This window comes from Octopus sinensis, linkage group LG2 (assembly GCF_006345805.1).
Source record: "Octopus sinensis linkage group LG2, ASM634580v1, whole genome shotgun sequence".
Classification (NCBI taxonomy): Eukaryota; Metazoa; Mollusca; class Cephalopoda; order Octopoda; family Octopodidae; genus Octopus; species Octopus sinensis.
Window position 1 is genome coordinate 1802305 of NC_042998.1, and position 25616 is coordinate 1827920.

A 25616-nucleotide genomic window follows, 5' to 3' on the forward strand; every position below is an offset into this window, starting at 1 on the left:
AACCCATTTGTATCGTCCTGTCTTTGTCTCTTCATGTAAGCCCTTGTGGCCAATAAAAGAATTAATTATTGGGCCAGGGGAAAATCAGTGTGCCGCGCCCTATTGTATTTACGTATTGGCAGCAAGCCACAGCATACATAGATTACAATTGGTGCCTTGACCCTTGGGTCCCCTCAGGAAACTGCCCAGTGTGCAATTGTGTGTGTGTGTGTACTTGGTCGTGATTTGGTGGCTTTATGAGAGGTGATGAAAAGTTTCTGGCTTTGGCTGAAAGAAAAAATGCAGGAGAATCAGTTATGATTTTATCCAACATATTCCCCTCTCAGATTCACACACTTATTGCAGCGCTCCTTCAGTTTTTCTAAGCCTTGTAAGAGAACTCAGAAAGTTGGACCTTCAATCCGGCCTTTCGCGACACTCTTAAAGCCAAGAACTTTACGGCACCCCTTCGTATTAAAATACATGTATACCTGACTTGTAGTAAATGAAAATAATACATACAAGAACGAGATTACGTGTGTAAACACGGTGTGGCACAGCCGCCGACCTCCTTACGCACGTGGACACACAAAACAAAACACGCAGCCATTTCTTACATTTACTAAAAATAAAAATAGTACAAAAGTAGATTGCACAATTATCTATCATATGTGTGCGTACATATATATATATAGATATAGATATATATATATTATATATATATATAATATATATATATATATATATATTATATAAATGTAATGTTTTTTGCCAGTTAAATCTATTTGTTTTGAAAGTAATTTTATATAAATCTGACCTTGACATTTCCCTCATTCTAGATTAACAAAGGAAACGTTATTTTTGTTTACATTTCTTTTTCTTTCTTTTTTTTCTTTAATGTGATTGAGAAATGTTATTAGGGTAACAGGGGTCGGTAGAAGTCTTCCTTTTGTTTTTATATATTAATGTTATGTTGTTGTTGTTATACTACAAGCATTCTTTGTTCATCTTTGTCTTAAATACGCAGTTGCAAGATGCTTATGTATGAATGAGAGCGTATGTGTGTGTATATGTATACATATAAACTCACATACACAGGCACGCACACACACATACATACATACATACATACATACATACATACATACACACACATACAAACATAAGAAGAGAGGAGGCAGCGCAATGATATTTCTTTTTTTAAATTGCGTATTATCTTCTTTGCTAGACTGTTTATTAACGAAGGTAATTTCATTTCTGAAACCTAGGTGCGAACAGAGAGATAGCGAGAGCTGTAGCACGATTCTGCTTACGCATTTCCTTTGATTCAGAAGATTGAATGACAACTGAGTAGGGCGGGATTTGATCTTTGTATGTAACACATACATTAAAGAGGAACGAAACACCTTTAAATGCTTTCCTAGCTAGCTTACATCGATTTTCTTTTGTCTATCATTCGTAGCTTCTTCATTTTTTAAAAATTTTTGTTGAAAAGAAAATGTTAATTATTATGTTGAACATTTAACATAGTTGCAGACGATAGCATACTGGTTGGTGCAGACGATAGCATACTGGTTGGTGCAGACGATATATAATGCGAACTAGTTGCCTCTGTTTCAACTATGCATGACCTCGTCTTTTCTTTCCTTTGTGTTGCATTTGTGTAGAAGCAGGTTGTTCAAGAAAGAAGTTCGTTAGTTAGCTACTAAGGTGTAATTATTCATTTCACTGCTAGACATTTTCGCTCGGCTGAACATTGATCTAACCGAAAAATTATTGAAATAAATTAAATTTTATTCCATTAAATTTAATTCATCTCATTAGAGTATTGTTATTTTATTAACAATTTCGTTTTCTTTGATAAAAAATATAATAAATGTAAATGCATATTGTAATTAATCATTTTTATTCTCTCCCTCTTTCTCTCTCTCTCTCTCTTTCTCTCTCTCTCTCTCTTTCTCTCTCTCTCTCTCTCTTTCTCTCTCTCTCTCTCTTTCTCTCTCTCTCTTTATCTCTCTCTCTTTGATTGGAATTACATTAGAATTTATACTAATCATCGGTATAAACACGAGTATACACATAAGGGGAAGGAGGGAGATTGGGAAGATTCGATCAGATGATCCCCGCTTATTTTTATTGAAGCCCCAGGGTGGTAGAAGGCTGAATTTGAACTCGTAGAACAACGTAAAATACCACAACGCAATAAGTTCAACGCTACTTGATCTATAAGCAATTCTTCTCTCCTCTCTCTCTCTCTCTCTCCTCTCTCTCTCTCTCTCTCTCTCTCTCCTCTCTCTCTTCTCTCTCTCTTTCTCCTCTCTCCCTCTCTTTCTCTCCTCTCTCTCTCTCCCTCTCCCCCTCTCTCTCCTCCTCTCTCTCCTCTCACTCTTCTCTCTCTCCTCTCTCTCTCCTCTCTCTCTCTCTCCCTCTCCTTTCTCTCCTCTCTCTCTCCTCTCCCTCTCTCTCTCTCTGTCCTCTCTCTCTCCTCTCCCTCTCCTCTCTCTCTCCCTCTCCTCTCTCTCTCCCTCTCCTCTCTCTCTCCCTCTCCTCTCTCTCTCTCTCTCTCCCTCTCCTCTCTCTCTCCCTCTCTCTCCACTTCTCCCCCTTATCTTTCTAATCACTCCTTCCTCTCTCCAAGCGTTTTCACTTTTTTCTTTCTTCCAGTGGTTCTTTGTTATTGAACTCCAACGTTTCAAAATAGATTTAGATTTTCAATGCAACGATATTTTTAGCCGAATTATTTCTTGCAACCAAGTCTTACCGGATGTTCGCATATTTTGAGTGGGTAAAATTCGGGCAGCTCAGTTGCACGGGTAAGATATATAAATTATCTGTGATTAAACAGGATCAAGAAAGAGTCTTGATGAACGTAAGGTATGATTCATGAATACTTTATACTCGTGGGTCTGTGCAAACATACACTCATATATACTTAGATATACGTGTGGAGGGGGTTACAAGCATACAGATGGATTTCAGGGGAATGACGGAGCTACAGTATGGACCAAAAGAACCGTGACATTTTCAGATAGCATTAATACTGCTCGGCACCGCAGTTGGGTGCTGAACTCCTCCTCATCAGCTGACAATCCCCTCTCACCAGCTGATGGGGAGAATATCCTGAAGTGCAAGTCGTGGACAAACGGTGGCCTTTGGGACTTTATGAGTGGCTCACTTTACAAGAAATTGTCTTGAAACTTTTTAGTAGTGCGGTCCGCCATATGATGAGTCATGCTTCATGCGACCCGTTTCTCGGAAAAGGTTGCACACGCCTATTCTATGTACTTACTCACGCTTGAACTCACACACACAACCACACACACAATGTTTATTGTGATTGCCATACAGATCAAAGTATCACCAAAACCACAGTGATTTATACTTAAGACCTAATGAATTAAATAAAATCCTTATTAACTTTGTGGCTGAGACATAATAGGGATCGGGAAGCGTGACATTTATGAGTGAACTGATTTTGTTACAGGTGAATATCGGAATCAAGTTATTTTATTGGCTCAGGTATCAGCTCAAGTTGCCAAAGTAAAAGAGATACTGGCCTTGTCTACTTAACTGTAAACCAATGTGAGAGCCTCTATAACTGGCCACTCAACCTGTTAAAAACAGCTGCTATGTCTCCCTCAAATCACCTTAGAAAAGAAAACCTGATGCATTAAGTAATATAGTCCCCCCCATATCCTAATTTTCTGAAATAAAAGACAAGCTTGAATACTTTTGTTCTCCAGGCATGGCTGTGTGATAAGAAGTTTGTTTCCCAGCCTCATTGCTTCAAGTTCAGTCCCACTCTCCGGCATCTTGAGCAAATGTCGTCTACCATAGCCCTGGGCCAATCAAAAGCCTTGTGTGTAGATTTGATAGACAGAAATTGAAAGAAGCCTTTTGTGTGTCTGTGTGTTTCCCCAGTGCTTGGCAACTGATGTTGGTTTGTTTACCTCTCCATAACTTAACAGTTCAGCAAAAGAGGCTGGTTGTAGAATAAGTGCCAGACTTTCAAAATAAGTGGGGTTTAACTAAAATCTGTCGTCGAGACAGTGCCCCCTGTTTGGCAGCAATCCAATGACTAAGACAAAAGATAGAAAAGATCAAGATATGTCTGCATGATTAGGACTGTCCTGGGGTTGCTAAATAACAACAACAATTTACAGATACAAAAGCAAAACTGAAAGTTGTTGCTTCCTTCTCCATTCAGGAAGACTATTGTACAATAGTGACTGGCTTACAGCACTGATCTCAAATCCTGCAACAATGTAACTCAATAACAATTGCCTATTCTTAATATAACTACTCACATAATATTAGGGTGTGAAATATCTAAGTGAGGTGGAGGAGTGGGGTGGAGGGTGGTCAGCTGTTGGTTCATTTCTATCACATTTGAATTGATTCATATTGCTCCCAACCAAGATATGTAAACCCATTGAATTTCAACTTTATTTTAAAACAAATTTCATCAGATATGATTATACTTTCTTTATGACATAAGCATAAGCAACCAAGTGGCAGAGGGGCTCGTAAGCAAGTGCCTTCCCAAGTCTTCTAGGGCTGATTTCCCAGTTTCCATAGCATATATATTCCCCGCCTGGACAGGACACCAGTCTGTCACAGAATTATTAATTTTTGCCAGCTGAGAGGACTGGAACAACATGAAATGAAGTATTTTGCTCCAGAAAACAACACATCATCCAATCCAGGAAGCGAAACCACAATCTTATGATCATGAGTCGAACAACCTAACCACTAAGCCACATGCCTCCAGAGTTGTTAGATCTCTATGGCATTTGTTCGCATTCCCTGCACCCTGAGTTGTAATCACACCAAGTTCATCTTTTATTTTCATCTTCTGTGAGTTAGTACAACAGTTAGGCGCAGGAGTGGCTGTGTGGTAAGTATCTTGCTTACCAACCACATGGTTCCGGGTTCAGTCCTACTGCGTGGCACCTTGGGCAAGTGTCTTCTACTATAGCCTCGGGCCGACCAAAGCCTTGTGAGTGGATTTGGTAGATGGAAACTGAAAGAAGCCTGTCGTATATATATATATATATGTTTGTGTGTCTGTATTTGTCCCCCCAACATCGCTTGATAACCGATGGTGGTGTGCTTACGTCTCCGTAACTTAGCGGTTTTGCAAAAGAGACCGATAGAATAAGTACTAGGCTTACAAAGAATAAGTCCTGGGGTTGATTTGCTCGGAAAAAGGTGGTGCTCCAGCATGGCCGCAGTCAAATGATTGAAACAAGTAAAAAAGTAAAGAGTAAAAGAGAGAGTGATGGATTGGCAGACTTAGTGTGTGATGTCTGTTTTGGATCTTTGTGTTCTAAGTTCAAATGTCTTCTACATGTTACTGATAGCCAGAGGCCAATCACTCAGCCTTGGGACACCATCATCTCCACTGCTACCACCAATGTCATATCTGCAATTGGCCAGTATAGACAGGTACACTTGCAAGCGGCACAGATCAGCTGCCAATGGCACACTGAGTCTTTTAGGGGATCGACACTTGTTGAATGGAAATGGTGTTAATAATGGGTGTGTATGTTTCAAAATAGTATTACTTACATAATCTTTAGCATGTGTATGTCAGTGTGGGTGTGTATATTGGGCCCAGATTAAACATTAAACAATATGAGCAAGTGCTTACAGCACTAAGGAAATGTAGGGCATCACAAACAGTTTTTGTTTTTGTGTGTGTTGGATTAGCCATATTGGAAATGGTAAACTGTAGCAGGCTTTTTCAAAAACAAGAAATAAATAAGAAAAGTTGCTGAAAATTGTTGTTCTACTTATAAGTAAATAATTTGCCTGTACTTTTAAAAAACAGGATGTACTTTGTATAGTTGTGGTATCTGGTCTTAAAGGCAAGGACATTTTTCATCTTTTTACATCACATTCAGCACTTATATTATGTCAGTTAGACAATAGAAGGGTTGAGAAGGCACCGTTATTGAGTTGTGCTTACGGCATCAGTAAAAACCCTTAATCCTACCCTGGTATCTATGGTACACACACACATTCATTCATTTATTTTTCACTTAAGCATAGCTATACTAATAACCTTGTATTAGAAATCAATATAAAAAACATTTGTCGAGTACAGAGTGAAATAAGAAATTAAATAAATGACAAGGACACAAGAAATTATGTAAAGAACTTCATTAGCTTACAGCTGTTTCGGCTATAAGATGCATTGCATTCTTATCTGAATACTTGTGTATCTATCTTTATACATATATGTATGTATGTATACATGTGTGTGTACGTGGATGGATAGATCGGTAGACAGACAGACAGACAGACAGATAGATAGTGTGTGTGTGTCCTGTTGTGCTTTATGAAACTAAAAATGGAAACAATATAGCTTATATAATTACCTCCTATTTAAAGCATATTTTGAACTCACACATACACACACAAATGTTCACATGGTTGGCAAAAAACAGTTAAGTTTCTATTTATATCAAGTAACTTTATTATTCTATACAAGTTCAAATACATACCCACCCACCCACCCATACAGAATTTGGGCAGGAGTATTTATTTTGATAATAAAGGATGTGTATTAGACATTGTTTAAAAAAACTATTAACAAAGAATTGAACACCACACAGATCTTTCATTGAAACTGTGTGAATGATTAAAATATTTGAACCCAGAATCATGTGTTTGGGAAGTAAACTTCTTATGACACAACTACACCTGCACTTGTATGGAAGACAATAATTCCAAAAAGGGTTTGATTGCAGGAAGTAAATCAGAGACTATTTCAAGTATAATTGATTTCTAACTCAAGTACAATATCAGGGATTTGGTATCTGGAGTACAAAGGATTACCATTAGATTGAATCAGTAAATGACCAGTGCTTTTACAAGATTGGATTCAATTTATCACCTGGTTAAGCATCCCCACTTGGCCTTTGAGTACCTTCAGCCAAATCCACTTTGTTACCAACATTTGGAACAGGTCTTTGGTCTGGAGATTATATCTCCTCTCTCTTCGTACTAACAGCATCTTCCTAACCGGAATTTATTTGTATCTTAATGTCAGATTTTTTACAGCCAGATGCCCTTCCTGTTGCTAACCCTCATTTGTTTCCAAACAAGTTAATAGTTCCCCATGGCCAGTCATGTTTTCTCACAGAAGACTGGAAATGAACAACCTTGCTTATATAACCAAAGATCCTCGTTTACAACCATCACATAATGTCTAGACAAGGTTACACCACAAACACATACATACTTAAATGCATACATATTGCCTCAAACCATGATGGGCTTGGGGCAGTGTGGAAGACACTTGCCCAAGGTCCCACGCAGTGGGGCTGAACCCATGACAAACATGGTTGGAAAGCAGACTACTTCACCACACAGCTATACCATATATATATAAAGTTAATCCAAACATGAAAACACAAAGAGAAAACACAACAACGCGAGGACGTGGAACAAGTATAGTGTTATTGGATGCTCAGGAAAGGAAAGAAAGAAGGAGGATTTAACATTTCGAGCGGAGCTCTTCATCAGAAACATAGGAAAAGGAAAGATCCAAGGAAGGGAAGGCAGAGGGAAAAAATCAACAACGGCACACACGTGGTCACATATATATATATATATATATATATATATCACTCAGCCTCTTTCTTCCGGTCCTGTCATCATTTTGAACCATTAATCCCTACGCATATTTTTCTCTCTCCGTTTATTTTTCATTCTCTCCCTATTTTTTTCCTCTCAACCCTTTCTGTTAAAGAGTTGAGGCTCAAAACATCGAAGACTTATCTATTCTTCCCAAACTTCAAACTAATACACCTGCTTGTTGTTTCCTCACCTGTCTTCGTCTTTTGTTTTCTGCAAATTTGAACTATATATCTATATGTATGTAAAAGTTGCAATGGAATTATGTCAGTAACCTGGTCACAGATTGTGTGATAAAAAATTTTGACATAAATAACAAATGATTAAATGAATCACCATTATTGTGTGTATTTTCTGAATGGCTTTAATGAGTTTTGCAGGCTGTAATTGCATTCAGCACACAGTCTCAGATCAAATCACTTGCCAGATAAGTACAACTCTGAAATATGATACTAGCTTGAACAAACACAAAAGAAGAATACTCTGTTCTATGATAATAGGCTGTATTTACATTTCAAGTAAAAAAACAAATTCAATGTTACATGTTTGCTACTCTGAGTTTCTGGAAATCATCTTTAGGAAATGGAGTAGCATGTAACATTGAATCTCTCAGTTTGTCTTCATCTTCTTCTTCTTTTTTTTCTTCTTCTTTGTCTTCCTCCATCTTTAGTTCTGATTTCAGAATCGGCCAGGGTCAACTTTTCCTTTCACCCTTTCGGGGTCAATAAAATAAGTTCCTGTCAAGTATTGGGGGGAGGGGTCGATGTAATTAACTTCCTCACTCTCCTCAAAAACTGCTGACCCTGTACAAAAATTTGAAATGCCACTACCACAATCATTATCATCATCATCATCATCATCAAAGTGGCAATTTGGCAGAATCATTAGCGCAAGAGATGAGATGCTTAGCAGCACCTTTGTCCATCTTTGCATTCTGAGTTCTAATTCCACCAAGGTTGACTTTGCCTTTCACCCTTTCAGGACCTTCTAGGGTATGGTGGATTATGTTGAGTCAAGGATTTATTTTGAGCTGTACTTATTTTTATTAACCTCAGAAGGATAAAAGGCAAAGTGGATCTAAGCAGGATTTGAACTCAGAATGTAAAGGAATGTAACAAATCATCATCATCATCGTTTAACGTCCGTTTTCCGCGCTAGCACGGGTTGGACGGTTCAACCGGGGTCTGGAGAGCCAGGGGCTGCTCCAGGCTCCAGTCTGATCTGGCAGTGTTTCTACAGCTGGATGCCCTTCCTAACGCCAACCACTCCGCGAGTGTAGTGGGTGCTTTTTACGTGCCACCTGCACAGGTGCCAAAGGGGGTCTGGCATCGGCCACGATTGGTTGGTGCTTTTTATGTGCCACTGGCACAGAAGCCAGTCGAGACGGTGCTGGCATCGGCCATGTTCGGATGGTGCTTTTTATGTGCCACCGGCACAGAAGCCATTCGAGGCGGGGTTGGCATACTTAATATAAAGTGGATATTGTGTTTGACGCTCTACTGCTATATAACATCTCTTTATCATTATTATAAAATATGAATAAATGTTGATTTGTTCATAAAGTGATTTTTTTTATACATGTATATTATAAACTTTTGCAATAAGAATGCAAACAAGTGAAAAAGTAATCTTTAGTCAATTATTTAAAAAATAATTGTTAAAAAAACAATGTACCGTTGTTTTGTTTATAAAGTCTATTATTTTATTCTGAAGTTTATAGGAATAGCATTGGTGACATGCAACATTCCACTTCAGTCACAAAACATTAGAAAAATGTAGTAAATATAAAAATTAAATAAAATCTACAGAAAAAAAACAGCTTATAATAATCATTTATAGTTAACTCTTTAATGTTCCCTCCATAAGTTACGTAACTTATTTATTTTTATGAATAATATCACTGAATTATTTATTCTCTAAACAATTCAATTTTATTTTTGTTTCTGCATACTTGTCCGTTCTTGTACATTATTTTGTGATTTTTTTCTAACATTTTTTTAATAAGTACAGGGAAACCTATGCTTTGCTGATGAGATCACAATAAGGTCGAAACATGTCCAGAGCTGTCACCCATATTTGCTATTCATTTTATTAATCACTAGTGCCAAACTGTTGTGGGGACATAAACAAACAAACACCAGTTATCAGATGATGAGGTATAACAAACAGATACAAAGAAAAACATAGAAAGATATATATATATAGATGATGGGCTTCCACAAAGTTTCCATCTACCAAATTCACTCACAAGCCATTGCTTGATCCAGGGCTAAAGTAGAGACACTTATCCAAGATGCTGTTCACTGGAACTTAACATGAAACTGAGTGGCTTCAAAGTGAGTTTCTTGACCACATAGTCATGCCTATACCTCTACTAATAGTTAACTTGGCTTAACAAATAGTTCTAATATAGCCATGCCTGTAGCCTTAATTATTATGAGACAGTTGTTATTGTTGTTGTTTAGTCCTCAGGTAAGTCCTGATCAAACAAACTTTCAATTAAGGGTGTTTTAGTTATAAGCATCCAACCTTTAAGGCATAGTTTCACTCAGAATGGCTACAGTATCCAAAAATGCCCTTTTTTTTTTCCTTGTATGGTGGCAGAATGTGATTTGAGGACAGTTTAACTGCTTTTTCAGACAGACTCACATATAGACTCCTACCTTTTCTAAATCGAAACAAACTGAGCAATTACATTGAGAGACTCCTCTGTGTGTGCATGTGCGTACGTGTGTGTGTAGATAGGTAGGTAAGTAGAGATGGATGGATGGATGGATGGATGGATGGGTGGATAGATAGATAGATAGATAGATAGATAGATATATAGATAGATAGATAGATAGATAGACAGATAGATAGATGGATGGATGGATGGGTAGATACACACACACGCATGCATACCTACATACATGTATGTGACTACTCATCACTCATGCTCTCTCCAACCAACCTAACATTACGCTTCTAAATTGCCAGCTTCCACTCTCATAATCCGTATCATTACTGTCTCATTACATCCTATTAATATTGTCTCTTCTCGCACGTCCCCTTCCCTCCCTCCCTCCCCTTCCACGTTGCCACCCCTTTCATCCTGTCTCCTTCATACTCTTTTTCCTTTATCTTTTTTTTTTCCTGCTAGTTCTTCTACCGACAGCCTCACTTCTATCCTCTCAGTTAGTCACCATTGCTCCATATGAATGGAAGAAACTCAATGCAGTGGGGAGCCCTTTTATTTTGTAAATTACAAGGCAAACTGCATTAGTTCTAGTGTTGGGATAAAAAATAAAAGACTCAGTAAAGTGGTTGGTGAATGAGTGGAGACAATGTAGAGTTGAAACAACCCTTAGTCTTGCCTCATTTGTGGCTGATGATACCACAGTAAAATGCAAGCAGTGGTACACTCTGCTTGCAGTGGTTGAAGAAAGGAAAGACATCCTGTTATAGAAGCAATGCTAAATTTAGCCATGTTCAAATAAGACATAGTCTCCCCACCTATCTCTGGACAACTCTGAATAAAAACTTACTGAAAGCACTGTCCAACTCATGCCAGCACAGAAAGCAGATTAAAACAGTGGCACACACACACATACAGATGGCACAAATATTCTGACTGTACAGTTTTCGTTATATAAATCAGCAAAAGGAAGACAAGTTGGCCCTGCATGCTTTGTCTTTTGTCTTTTTTATATTTTTCTATCATTAGTTCTCTCTCACTGAACTATCATTGTCAGCCTATGACTTGTTCTATTACAAACGCTATAAACTTTATAGTACGCATTCACAAACACACACACACACACATATAGTGCATGGCAACAGCACTAGTGAAGTCACCAAGTTTTGTGAGTTACTTGGTGACCCCAGTGGTGTCGGTGCCTTATAAAAAGTATCGAGGACACTGTGACATGGTTGGCATTAGTTCTTCTACAGACATTCCTCGCATTGGGGTTTGGCACAGTCCTCTGGCTTGCTGGCTTTTGTTGAACCATTCAACCCCTGCCAGCATGGAAAACAAGCATCAAATAATAATAAGGATTTTGAAAAATGTGTTCTTCTACTTCAAATTTAATTTGCAAATAACTTTAAAAACAAAAAAAAAAATTCAGAATGTTCATATTTTGTATTACCAACACTGGCAGGGTCACCATGTAACTTGCAAGACAAAGAACCTTTGAGAGACGAGAGAGTATATATATATATATATACACACACACACACATGCACACACATGCACACACACACACACACACATGCACACACACTCAAATTTTCTGCTAGTCTGTTAGTTGCTGCTCTAAAACAATAATAGCAGTTGCATTAGTTAATCAATATTGTTTGTACATATCTTTGTGTTTTATAATTGAGAAGAGAGGAATTCTTCTCTTATGAAAAATCTGTTACATAAAGCAATTTAATAGCAGCGTTTTCAAGCTGAGTTACTATGGTTGGTTGCCTGTTAATGAAATTGCAGTTGACTTGGTTTTTAATAACCAAGTGTATTGAACTGGTAAGGAAGTCTATGTACCTTCTTTTGCTTTAGTAACGAGTCGCTATTTTAGTTTCTTGTATTAAATATCTTCCTAGAATTTCTTTTATGAATTCCCATCTTACTTTCAAGAGATTTTTGAAACCTATTTGCTGTGTATTAATTTAAACTGGATACTTTTAATTTTCACTTTCGACTGAGTTGTTTGTTTAAGAGCTGAAACTGGTCAAAAAGTGGCACAAAAAGTTTTCAAACTGTTATTCTATAGTATTTTTCTGAAAGAAGTATAAAAAAAATATCCAACTGGGTGGGATATTCAAATGAAAAAAAGGATAAAAGATACAAGGTACAGCATTATGTTTGTCAAGTTATTTGGACAAATAACTTACTACTCAATTGGATGGAGCATGAATATAGATGTTTATCTTAAAGGGAAGCTTGATATCTCTCTCTCTTCTGGCCTCTTTCTTTCACAAGGAATTCTCCAAATGAAAGAAAGAAAGAATAACTTTGTTGAGATTTTTTTGTTGTTCTTTTTTTTTTTATAAATGTTTAAACAGAACATCAATCTCCAAATCTCATCACACTTACAGGGTCAATAAAGGTCATAGGTTTCATCCCCTTCCTACTAACAGCAAGAAATTTTAAACCTGGAAGTAACCATCAGTTTTGTTTTGTAAAAGAAGGAAAACAACTATCTGTTCACAGGGTATAAATAGAGATTTTGTAAGTCTTAATAGGATTAAAATACACTAATGCCGGGAATGTCAAAAAGATGGACCCATAAACTCTTCAGCAAAGTGACAGCAACAACAACAACAATAATAATAATAATAATAATAATAATAATAATAATAATCCTTTCTACTAGAGGCACAGGACCTAAATGTTTTTGTGGGTGGAGGGGAGTCTAATCCCAACTGGTACTTATTTCATTGACCCCAAAAGGATGAAAGGCAAAATCAACCTCTGTGGGATTTGAACTTGGAATGTAAAAACAAATGAAACGCCACTAAGCATTTTGCCCACTGCCTTAATATTCATAATGGTTTCAATTTTTGGCATAAGGCCTGAAATTTGGTGGGTGCAGGGCTTGTAGATTACATCAACCCCACTGTTCAACTAGTACTTATTTCATCAATCCCAAAAAGATGAAAGGCTAAGTTGTTTGACCAGAATTTGAACTCAAACTATAAAAATGGACAAAATGTTGCTAAATATTTTGCCTGGTGTAATGATTCTGCCAGTTCACCCTTTAATAATAATAATAATAATAATCCTTTCTACCATTGGCACAAGGCCTAAAATTTGGGGGATGGAGGCTAGTCAGTTTATATCAATCTCAGTGTTCAACTTATTTCATCAACCCCAAAAGGATGAAAGGCAAAGTCAACTTTGGTGGAATTTGAACTCAGAATGTAAAGACAGATGAAAATGCTGCTAAGCATATCACCCAGCATGTTAACGATTCTGTTAATTTGCCACTTCTTACACATCAAGCCCAGTGTCTATTTTTATAGCCTGAAATTTTGGGGGAAGGAGTAATTCAATCACATTGACCCCAGTACTTGACTGGTACTTAATTTATTCTTTTCTACTCTAGGCACAAAGCCCGAAATTAGATCGACTCCAGTACGCAAATGATACTTAATTTATCGACCCCAAAAGGATGAAAGGCAAAGTTGACCTCAGCAGAATTTGAACTCAGAACGTAGCAGCAGACAGAATACTGCTGAGCATTTCAGTCAGCATGCTAACGATTCTGCCAGCTTACCACTTTGTCAATAATAATAATAATAATAATAATAATAATAATAATAATAATAATAATAATAATAATAGTAGTAGTAGTAGTAGTATAGCTGTTTAGTTAAAAAGCTTACTTCTCAAGCACATGGTTTTTCACTACATTGCTCTTTGGGTGAGTGTCTTCTTCTTTAGTCCTAGGTCAAAACAATCTTGTATGTGGATTTGGTCAATGGAAACTGAAAGGAGCTTATCAAATGTACATGTGTATGTGTACACATGTACACGGACGTGTGTGTGTGTGTATTTGTTTGTATCTCCTTGTCTTGACGTCATGAGATACTTATAACCAAGTATCACTGGCTCACAAATATACAAGTCCTTTGTTTCTAGTCTTTGGTATAAACATATCCAGCCATGATATTTATCTAATGTATAAATTACTATATACACCCGTCTCTAACGGTCTTTCTTTCTCTTTTTCTTTCCTTTCTGCTCTTCTCTCTCTCTCTCTCTCTCTCTCTCTCTCTCTCTCTCTCTCTCACTCTCTCACCATATATATATATGAGAAAGAGAAATGTGAGCATAGGTACAAATCAAGATGGAGAAAATAGTATCTCCTCAAATATTAAAGATAGAGTGAAATGTAGTGTTTTTTTAAAGCTGAAAATTTTTGCAAGCTGTTGCTCCAACTTTCCTACCACTAATCATCTGTCAGAAGGAAACTTCTGGAACAATATAATGGTTTACAATGATTTATGATAAACCATAGGTATGTTCTAAAAGTTGACTTCTGTCTGACGATCAGTGACATGAAACTCAGAGTAAAAGTTTGTCAGGTGCAATAGTCAGCATGAAATCATTGCTAACATGCTGACCACCACATGCCATAATCAGGATTATATTCCTTCCCATTCACCCCCTGCAAACTCCTCACAATCATATTAAGGGTATCAAATACCCAATGATTGGAGAAGTAGATAGAGCCACTTGAACAGTTTGAAGAATGCTTACATCTGCAAAATATTCCGAATTAAGTGGAATGATGGAGTATAACTAAAGTAATTGTTGATGTCAAATCTATTTTCAAGAAGATGCAAGAAAGATGCACTCAGGATGCTGAATACCTTTCAAGAAGTTTTACATTAAGAATAATAACTAAGATACTTAATTTCTTCAGATAATCACTTTTTGACCATTTTTACCAATGGTGGAACTTTGAGTTCATTCAAATTCAAACCAGAGATTTTGTATTATGTTCTGTCACTGATGTATTGCAAATGTCTGTGAGATTTTTGTTATATTAAGAAACAAAACAAAACACACACAAAATTATTTTTCTCAATTGAAATAATAATGTTTTAGTTTGACCTTGAATCTTCAGGCTTTGCTTACAGTTTATGCAAAAGCACAACACAAATGCTGTAAAACTGTCTGGAATTTATTTTCATTTTTATTACGAATAAGCTATTAAGTTTGTAGGTCATAATTACCTCCGCCAAGGAAGGAGGTTATGTTTTCATTGGTGTTGGTTTGTCTGTTTGTCTGTCTGTGTGCAAAATAACTCAAAAAGTTGTGAACGGTATTTGATGAAACTTATCGGAAAAAGTTGGTAATTACACAAGTAACAGATAATGAAATTTTGGTAGAGATCCAGGAATTTTTATGGATTCTTGAAGGATTTTTCTTCTGTTATATTTACTTTCATGAAATATTAGTTATGTTCTTTGATTATCTCCCTTGAAAACACGTTCATCGTTTGCACGTAACCTATGGTGGTGTTGCTGATTCCAAAGTTTATTTTCGTTTCTCTATTAGTAATTTTACTCGCGTATCTATCTTAAAATGAGTTGCTTGGCGGAGGTCTGCAGAGGATGACATGACAAGCCTTGACTATTGGGATCTACTCAAAAAGCTCAGGCTTTGCTCCCTCCACCGCACCTGTGAGCTCTATATCATCTGTATGATGTGGAAAATATTCCATCAACATTGCCCATCTTTAAAATTCGTCCGAGGCTTGGCCCTCGTGCCATCTGTCCACTACAGAAATGTTTGTGTCATATCACAATACTATGACAGAATTATTTCACCTCAATTGGCCCTGCTCTCTTCAACATCGTGCCAGACACACATAAAGGGGGAAAGTGACTTCTCGGCATTCAAACGATCCCTAGATATGATTACCCACAACAAATATCAGATAAACCAGCCACACCCAGATATATCTCTGAAAACTATAACCCTCTGCTTGAATGGGCTACGGTTCCCCAGAGTTGACTGTGAATCTTTCAGGTGGTGCTATTAAATCAGACATGGCCTGAGTCAACTTCAGCCGAAACTTATCTAAGTAATCTAATCTAGGCTGTAATCTTTTAATCAAAGCATGACAACATGGTTACAGGCCGATATCTTAACATTTCTGGTCTTAAGTATAAAAAAAATTATTAAAGATTTATATAGAACTACATTCAGAGTATGTCTTTAAGCTATTGTGTTTAGAGCTGGTTTCTATCCTCAAACTGTTCCGTTTTGTAGATGCAATTTTTTTTTTAATAAAGCACTCCGAAATTAGAAAAATCAAAAGTCTGCAACAATCTCGGTCCCATGAGAATCGGATAATGGATTTTCAAGTGTGTAAAAAAACTGATTGTGGTGATTGTAGTTTTGACGGTGATTGTGGTGAAAGCAGAAGCAGTGTTGATGATGATGATGGTCGAGATAAGTATGGGAGGAGGTTATGTTTTTGCTGGCATTGGTTTGGGAAATTGGGTATGGGTGGAAATGAGCTGCTTGGTAGGAGTCAGCACTCTCTGAGTGCTTTTCTAGTACTTAAGGCATGTATTTTTTATCTTTTTAAATGTTTTTTAGACAGAGGTTGTAATTTGAAAGATATTTGGCACCTATTTCTAGCTGTTTAAGTGACCATGTAGATGCCTGCCTTGTTGGCTTGAAAAAGTACATATTGCTGTGGTGTCTGAATAGATGGTAAATGTTAAGTATGAATAATATGCACACCTATTAGGGAAGATACCTGATAAATGTCTGGTTTATAAGTAAATTCAAACTAACATTTTACTTAAGAAACATAGTTTTTATACTCAGACATTCTTGAATCAGTATAAATTCTATGTTGGTTGTTAAAACCTCTATAAACTCAATATATGAGCTGGCCAGGAAGCTTTTATATGGCTGCTTGACCTACAAGGAGTAATCGCTATTTCTTTTCAAATTACACCCTACCATAGGCGCAGGTGTGGCTGTGTGGTAGGAAGTTTGCTTCTCAACTACAAGGTTCCAGGTTCAGTCCCACTGCATGACATCTTGGACAAGTGTCTTCTGCTATAGCCTTGAACCAACCAAAGCCCTTGTGAATGGATTTGGTAGACAGAAACTGGATGAAGCCCATCATCCATCCATCCATCATTTTGAATCCAGGTTTTGTCCCCGCTAATGGGGGTGGCTGGATCTACCTCAATGCCATAGCAACCGCCCTCACACCATCTCGCCATCTTGCCCAGTTTTGGATGTCCCTCCTTCTCAAGCCGACCCTCCCAATCTCTCCTCCACCTGTCCCTTCCACATTTTCCTCGGTCTACCTCACTTTTGCCATCCATTCACCTCAAACTCAAGCATCCTCTTCAGAACATGCTCCTCATCCCTCCTCAGCACATGCCCATACCACCTCACTCCATTCACCCTTGCCAGCCGTTCCACTGATTCCTCCAACCCCAGCATCCCCAACAAGTCCTCTGTCCACCTCTTATCAAACAGCTTTACCCAACACATTTCTCTCACCTGTCCCAAGGTAATGTGAGTGGGTGGAAGGAGAAGTGTTAGTGAGTAAGGTAAATCCATGTGGTGTCTGTGGGAAGAGGGTAATGGTAAATGTGGTGTTTACTCTGTTACTTGTTTCAGTCATTTGACTGTGGCCATGCTGGAGCACTGCCTTTAGTTGAGCAAATCGACCCCAGGACTTATTTTTGTAAGCCCAGTACTTGTGTCCAAGATGTGAGAAATGGGTTCCTAGTAGATGTACAAAAATGAAGAAGGTGACCCCAAGACTGGCAAGAGAGTTTATTTGTGGAAGATGTGAGAAAGGAGCTGGGGGGCTGGCAAAATCAGTGGAAACACTGTGTGACGAGGTGGAATTGGTGAGAGGGTTTTGTTATTTGAGAGATAGAGTGGATGTAAGTGGTGGATGTGAAGCAGCTGTGACAGCAAGAGCGAGACTTGGCTGGGTGAAGTTCAGGGAATGTGGAGCATTATTATATGGGAAAAGGTTCTCATTAAAGATGAAAGGAAGGGTCTGTAGTTGAGTGAGAGCTGCAATGCTGTATGGGAGTGAGACATGGTATTTGAGAGAGTGGGGGGGGGGGGAGATGGCAATTTTGAGAAGCCCATCATTATATATATATATATATATATATATACACAAACCGAAATAAGGGAGGGACAGCCATCTTTATCCATGACTCCTTTTCACTTGATGCCAAGGACACATTTTCCAATGGCTACTGTGAATCGGTATCACTATACAACAAAGCCAAGGACATAACCATTGTTGGTCTTTACAGGCCTCCCCAGGCACCTCTAAAGTACTTTGAAGAGTGCCTTAGCAAAGTCAAGTCCTTCCTTCGGAAGTACCACTCCGGAAACATACTAGTGATGGGTGATTTTAACCTCCCTCATGTGAACTGGCCCACAAATACTCCGAAGTTAGGCAAGTGCTCTACATCAGATAGGGCAGCAGCAGAACTGCTCTTTAATCTGATGGATGAGTATTTCCTGACTCAGCTAGTGCTTGAACCAACGAGACAGAATAAAACAATCTTGGATCTGGTATTGACCAATCACTCTAGCTACGTTCACAGCATTTCAGTCGAAAAAACTCTCCTCTCAGACCACGACATGGTACTCTGCAATCTTAATTCCCGACATATAAAAACCAAACCAGCCAATCCCACTCCATGGCACCCATTTGACAACATAAACTTCCACAAAGCGAACTGGGGAACAATCAGAAAGGATCTGTCTTCCATCAACTGGTCTTTTACTCTCAATTCCCCTCATATTGAGACCGCGTGGCAGCACTTTGAAACCATTGTCACCGACACATGCTCTAAACACGCTCCCAAGAAATCTACTAACACAAACAGAAACCGGCTCCCTAAAAAGAAAAAAAACTCATCAGGCGCATCAAAAGACTCAACAAAAAAATCAACCAATTAAAATATTCCCACACGCAACATCCACATTCAACAACAATGAAAAGACTAGAGCTGGAAAACTTCATCTGCAGACTAACATGAAAACCTCCATTGAAAATCAAAGAGCTGTGGAGGAACAGTGGGTAATCAAAAACATCAAACAGAACCCAAAAGTGTTCTATTCTTATGCAAATAAGCATAGAACCACTCTCTCACCTATTGGGCCATTGATTGATGAAAACAGCATTCCCCAACACGATGCTAAAGAAATGGCAGAAATACTGCAGAAACAATATTGCTCTGTCTTTAGTGTTCCCACTGATATTGATGTGAGGGAAACGAACGAAGTTGACTCCCAACACAAAATCGCAGACATAACCTTCACTGCCACCGACATCGTAGCAGCAATAAATGAGGTCAAACATTACTCTGCTGTAGGCCCTGATAGATTTCCAGCTAGTCTCCTGAAGGAATGTAGATATCAACTTGCAGTCCCTCAGACCAACCTCTGGAGAAACTCGTTAGACTCAAGTTATATACCGAAACAGTTTCTATCCCAGTCGGTCATCCCGGTTTTCAAACAGGGAAACAGATCCCTCGCAGTCAACTATCGCCCAATCTCACTCACCTCCCACATCATTAAAGTGTTTGAAAGAGTGTTAAGATCAAGGATAGCTGACTTCCTGGAGACCCACAAACTCCTAAATTCTAATCAGCATGGCTTTCGCTGTGGCAGGTACTGTCTAACACAGCTCTTACACCACATTGAAGATGTACTCAAAGCCTTGGGAACAGGTTCGAACTCTGACGTCATATATCTTGACTTCAGTAAAGCGTTCGACAGGGTAGACCATAACATCCTACTCTCAAAATTGGCAAATGTTGGAATCCGTGGAAAAGTTCTACACTGGATTCAGTATTTCCTGGCGAATAGAACACAACATGTTGTAGTTGATGGAGTCCACTCAAACCCAGCAAAAGTCACCAGCGGTGTTCCCCAGGGAACTGTTTTGGGTCCGCTACTCTTCATAATTTATGTAAACGACCTTTCCAGTGTCGTACATCACTGCAAAGTGAAAATATTCGCTGATGACACTAAGCTCCAGCAAATCGTCAATGAAGAAGCAGACCGAACTCAACTTCAGTCTGATCTATATGCTGTGAGTCAATGGGCAGACAGAAACAAAATGCAACTGAATGAGGGAAAATTTGAGCTGATGCATTTTGGAAGAAATTCCTCACTAAAACAGCCATACTCTCTTCCTTCAGGGGAACCGCTCACAGCCTCTAACAATATCAGAGACCTGGGTGTAATTGTTGATGACGATCTCAGTTGGAGTGCACACATCAACAAGAAGGTCGATACAGCTCGTAGGATGAGTTCCTGGATCTTAAGAACTTTCCGGTCCAGAGAACAAGGTGTCATCATACCACTTTTTTCCTCCTTTGTACGGCCACACCTTGAATACTGCTGCCCACTGTGGTCTCCTCACACAAGACAAAACATCTCCAGAATTGAGTCACCCCAGAGGGCTCTCACTAAACAAATTGAAGGCATGGCTGCTCTCGATTATTGGGATCGCCTTAAAGCCTTGAAACTTTACTCCCTCCAGTGTCGCCGTGAGCGGTACATCATTTGTACGATGTGGAAAATATACCGCCAACTTTGCCCAAACGACGTAAACATTAGCTTCAAGGTTCATCCAAGACTTGGACCACGGGCTATACGTCCCCTGCCAAATTCAAGATCACAACATACATGTACACTGCAACATAATTTCTTTTCCTCAACAGGCCCTGCCCTATTTAATATTGTCCCGAGGGAGATCAAAGAGGAAAAGGATCCCATCAACTTCAAACAGAGTCTGGATAGATTCCTTCAAAGAATACCAGATAAGCCACCCATAATTGGATACAACTCACTACTTGAACAAAACTTGACTTAAACAGGATTTAGATAATCCTATCAGGTGGTGCTATTAAGTTAGACATGGCCTGGACCAATCTCTGGTCGAAACATATCTAAGTTTATCTAAGTTTTATATATATATATATATATATATATATATATATACATGTGTGTGTCTTTGTTTGTCTCCCACCACTACTTCATAACCAGTTTTAGTATGTTTACATCCCTGTAACTTAGCAGTTTGGCAAAGGTGACTGATAGAATAAGTACTAGCCTTAAAAAATAAGTGCTGGGGTTGATTCATTCAACTAAATCTCTTCAAGGCAGTGTCTCTGTATGCCCACAGTCTAGTGACTGAAAAGAAGTAAAAGATAAAAGATACCAACTTTAAAAAAAACTGGAAACATTCAACAGTGTTATCCAAAATACATGAACACCTGAAAAAAAAGTCAGGTAGGTTACAGCTAGAATGCCTTTGATCATAGGTCTACTTGATTATGACTGATTTATGTACTAAACACCACCTTTTTGCTTATAAAAATGTTATGGAATATAATGAAACTTGCACTTCTAAATTAGCCTTACTAAGTGGAACTGTTCAATTATATTTGCACACAGGTTCTTGGGTAGAATTATGCCACCAGTCACTGCCAGCAGAGACAGACACATTTTCTGAATCTATTCATAATGGTAATATGGAGAAATTGCTTATGGAAGCCCAGCAGGAATCATGTTCTTCTTCACAAGCAAATAGTGCAGTATCATCTAACAGAGGCAGGTAAGTCAATATTTATAGTAGTGTGGGCTACTATTTAATTATTGTTTGATTAATTAGCATTGGTTATTAAAAGTAAAATAATCAGAATATTCATAGATTTGTTTTTGTAATTTTTTGATTTCTGACATAGGCACAAGGTTCCAAATTTGATGGGAGGGATATTAGTCTATTAAAACTGACAGCCTAGTACCCACTCAGTACTTATTTTATTGACCACAGAAGAAGGAATTCAAAATCAGACTGTAAGGCAGATGTTCCCAACTACCAGGCCACAGACCTTATGAGGCTCTGGGTCATTTGGTGCCAGGCTGCTTAGAAACAAATTTGAATTCTATTTCTATTGCCTATAGCAATATACAGGGTGCTTTTGTATTATATATGTCATGTATATGTATTATATAAATAATAATTAAAATAATTAAATCATATATTGTGCATTTTATTGTATTTTGTTATGCATGTGATCCTATGGCCCATAGAAAAATTGTTTTGCATGAAATTGGTCAATGATACAAAAAAACATTAGGGACCACTGCTACAAGGTATTATTTCCAATGCTTTATCAATTCTGCCATTTTACAGCAATCTTTAGAATCATAAAGAGTAACACAACACTGACCAATTGCCATTTAAAAATGATAAATTTGCACTGCATTTCAAGAACTATTTTCACAAAAACAAATTAAAATACTTTATATATCAAGCTATTTTTCTGTTTTCTTTTTTTTTTTTTCTTTTTTTTTGTATCTATGCTCATAAAATTTTTTCTGCTAAAAGTTAGCAATTAGCATAGTTGTGATATTTGTGCAAATTTGACTGTAAATTTGGACATTTGCCTATTTGCTTTTGAATTGTTGGCACATGTGTTTAATAACCTTGATCCCCTCCCTTTACTAATGTTAACCTCATATGAATGGCATTTATTTTTCGCTAGACATATCTGAGACAAACATGCAAGCGTTTGATTTTATACTTCCACTATCAGTAGTCTAGTTGTCCGTAGTCTAGATTCTTCAACTCTTTTATGAAACATGGTAGTTATTTGTTTACATATATTACACTGTAGCTGCTGGAATTATATTTAGGTTTTAAAAATTCTTCTGTCTGTCTTGTCTTATCTTTTGTTTTCTGTTTCTTAAAATACAATCTGATTCCAAACGGAAATGAAATGATAGGCAAAAATAAAGAAATTATATTCTTGAAAATACAATCTTTGCATGGAAGTAAACTGGCCAAGTAGAGAATTAATAATGTGTATATATATATATATATATATATATATATATATATATATATATATATATAGACAGGAAACCACCTCTTCTTCCTCTTTTTTAGCTATAATGAATCTAGCAAAAGAACTGGAAAAAAACATCCGAGCTATCACCCACCGCCATCCACCACTATTACCCCACTACACATGCCATTAAAAAGCAATCAAATAAACAAATCACCAAAACAATTAAAACCATCCACTCTCGCCTCAACATTTCTGCTTAATGCCCAAGGCATCAGCCCTTCCACCAATACACAAAAATGGAAGATAAGATTCCTGGAGGACTGGGTCGAGGCCCATCCAAACCACATCCCTTTCTTCGTCCTCACTGAAAACCCATCTTAGTGACCTCCACTTGGAAGCCGAGGTGAAAGTTAAAAATTTCAAAACCATTCGTGCTGATCGTGTTGGCAGAAGAAAGGGTGGGACTGCCATTTATGTCCATGATTCATTCTCAACAGAAGCCATGAACATATTTCGAATGGATACTGCGAAGCAGTCGCTGTATCAGTCAAACCAACAACTTAACAGTAGTTGGGCTCTACAGACCACCCCAAACGCCCCTACCATGCTTCAAGGAATGCCTCAACAGCATAAAGTGTTTCATTCAGCAGTGTCAACCTGACAACATTTTAATGATGGGAGATTTCAACCTTCCCGGGGTTGACTGGTCTACAAACAGTCTGCCGCCAGGTTCTTCTCTCTCAACCCCTGACAGGGAGGCAGTGGAATCGCTTCTTGACTTCATGGATGACTTCTTCTTGTCCCAACTGGTACTCGAACCAACGAGATGTCACAAAAACGTCTTAGACTTAATTTTCAGCAATCACACTGATACTATCCACAATATTGCAGTGGAGAAAACCCTACTCTCCGACCATGACATGGTTCTCTGTGATCTGAGATTTCACTGGCCAAAATGCAAAACAAATGTCATCCCTCCTGTTCATCCATTTGACACTATGGATTTCCACAATGCAAACTGGGAAGCGATCAATAATGATCTTGCACAAGTCGATTGGTCCTTCACGCACACATACACACCCACTAACATCAAAAAGTCCTGGCAGTCACTTGTAGACACCATCACGAACATATGTGCAAGACACACCCCATTAAGATCTGCAAACAAATCTAAGTGTCGAATCCCTAGAAATAGAAAATCTCTCATAAGGAAAATTAAAAGAATCAACAAAAAGATCAACATGCTGAAATACTGTCAACAGCAACACACCAACCTGACTGCCATCTCGTCGCTAGAGATTAAAAAACATAAACTCCAAAAACAACATGATGTCTATCATCAATAGTCAGCGAAGAGCTGAAGAGGCCTGGGCCATTGAGAAGATCAAACTCAATCCCAAAGTGTTCTTTTCATTTGCAAAAAAAACAACAGAGTCACTGGTTCTACTGTTGGCCCTCTGATTGATGAAAATGGTACTCTTCAAGACAATGCCAAAACCATGGGAGAATATTGCAGAAACAATATTGCTCTGTTTTCAGCAATCCTGATATGACTGATCTGGGCTGTATCAGTGATGTTACTCCCCAATACACTTTATCGGACATAACATTTGGCGCTCCTGATGTCTTAGCAGCAATAAAGGAAATGAAGCATAATTCAGCAGTAGGTCCCGATAGGTTCCCTGCTTGTGTCTTGAAGATGTGTCAAAACCAACTTGCACCCCCTCTAGCCAATCTGTGGCGGAACTCATTGGATGCTGGATATATACCAGAAGACCTTCTATCCCAGTCTGTTGTCCCAGTTTTCAAAAAAGGAAACAAATCGCTTGCCGTGAATTACCGTCCAATCTCACTCACCTCTCATATCATCAAGGTATTTGAGAGGGTGCTGAGATCGCGTATGACTCACTTCCTGAGAGTCATAATATGCTGAACCCCAACCAGCATGGATTCCGTAATGGGAGAGATTGCCTGACGCAGCTACTGCATCATTTTGATGACATTTTGAGAGCCTTGGTAGAAGGTTCCAACACTGATGTCATCTACCTTGATTTCAGCAAGGCCTTTGACAGGGTTGATCATAAGATCCTTCTGAGAAAGCTGTCCAATATTGGTGTCACTGGAAAGCTGCTGCAAGGATCAAGTGCTTCCTCTCTAACAGAACCCAACATGTTGTAGTCGAAGGAGTCAAATCCAGCCCAGCCAAAGTCAGCAGTGGTGTCCCACAAGGCACTGTGTTGGGCCCACTTCTCTTCATCATCTACATAAATGATATTACTGACACCATCAAACACAGCAACATCAGAACCTTCGCTGATGATTCCAAGCTCCAGAAGGTCATCAATGGCGTGGATGACCGAATAAACCTTCAGTCAGACCTACTGGCTGTTGTCCAATGGGCGGAGAAAAGAATAACATGTTGCTAAATGAAGACAAATTCGAACTGATCCACTTTGGAAGGGAGGACGCTCTGAAACTCCCATACTCTCTTCCTTCTGGAGAAATTCTCATGGCATCCAACAACATCAGAGACCTGGGAGTACAGTGGACAACAACATAAGCTGGGCTACACATATAAGCAGCAAAGTTGACATGGCCCGCAGAATGTGTTCCTGGATTCTCAG

The 25616-nt window shown here is 38.4% G+C and overlaps 1 protein-coding gene across 1 annotated transcript in view; it reads left to right on the forward strand.

Moving 5' to 3' along the window:
- LOC115230863 (BCL2/adenovirus E1B 19 kDa protein-interacting protein 3) overlaps positions 1–25616 on the forward strand; it is a 105074-nt gene that overhangs the window by 30553 nt on the left and 48905 nt on the right. Inside the window, exon 2 of the mRNA XM_029800982.2 lies at positions 21593–21752. Coding sequence (XP_029656842.1) covers positions 21593–21752 — 160 coding nt within the window. The remainder of the gene's footprint in view (positions 1–21592; positions 21753–25616) is intronic.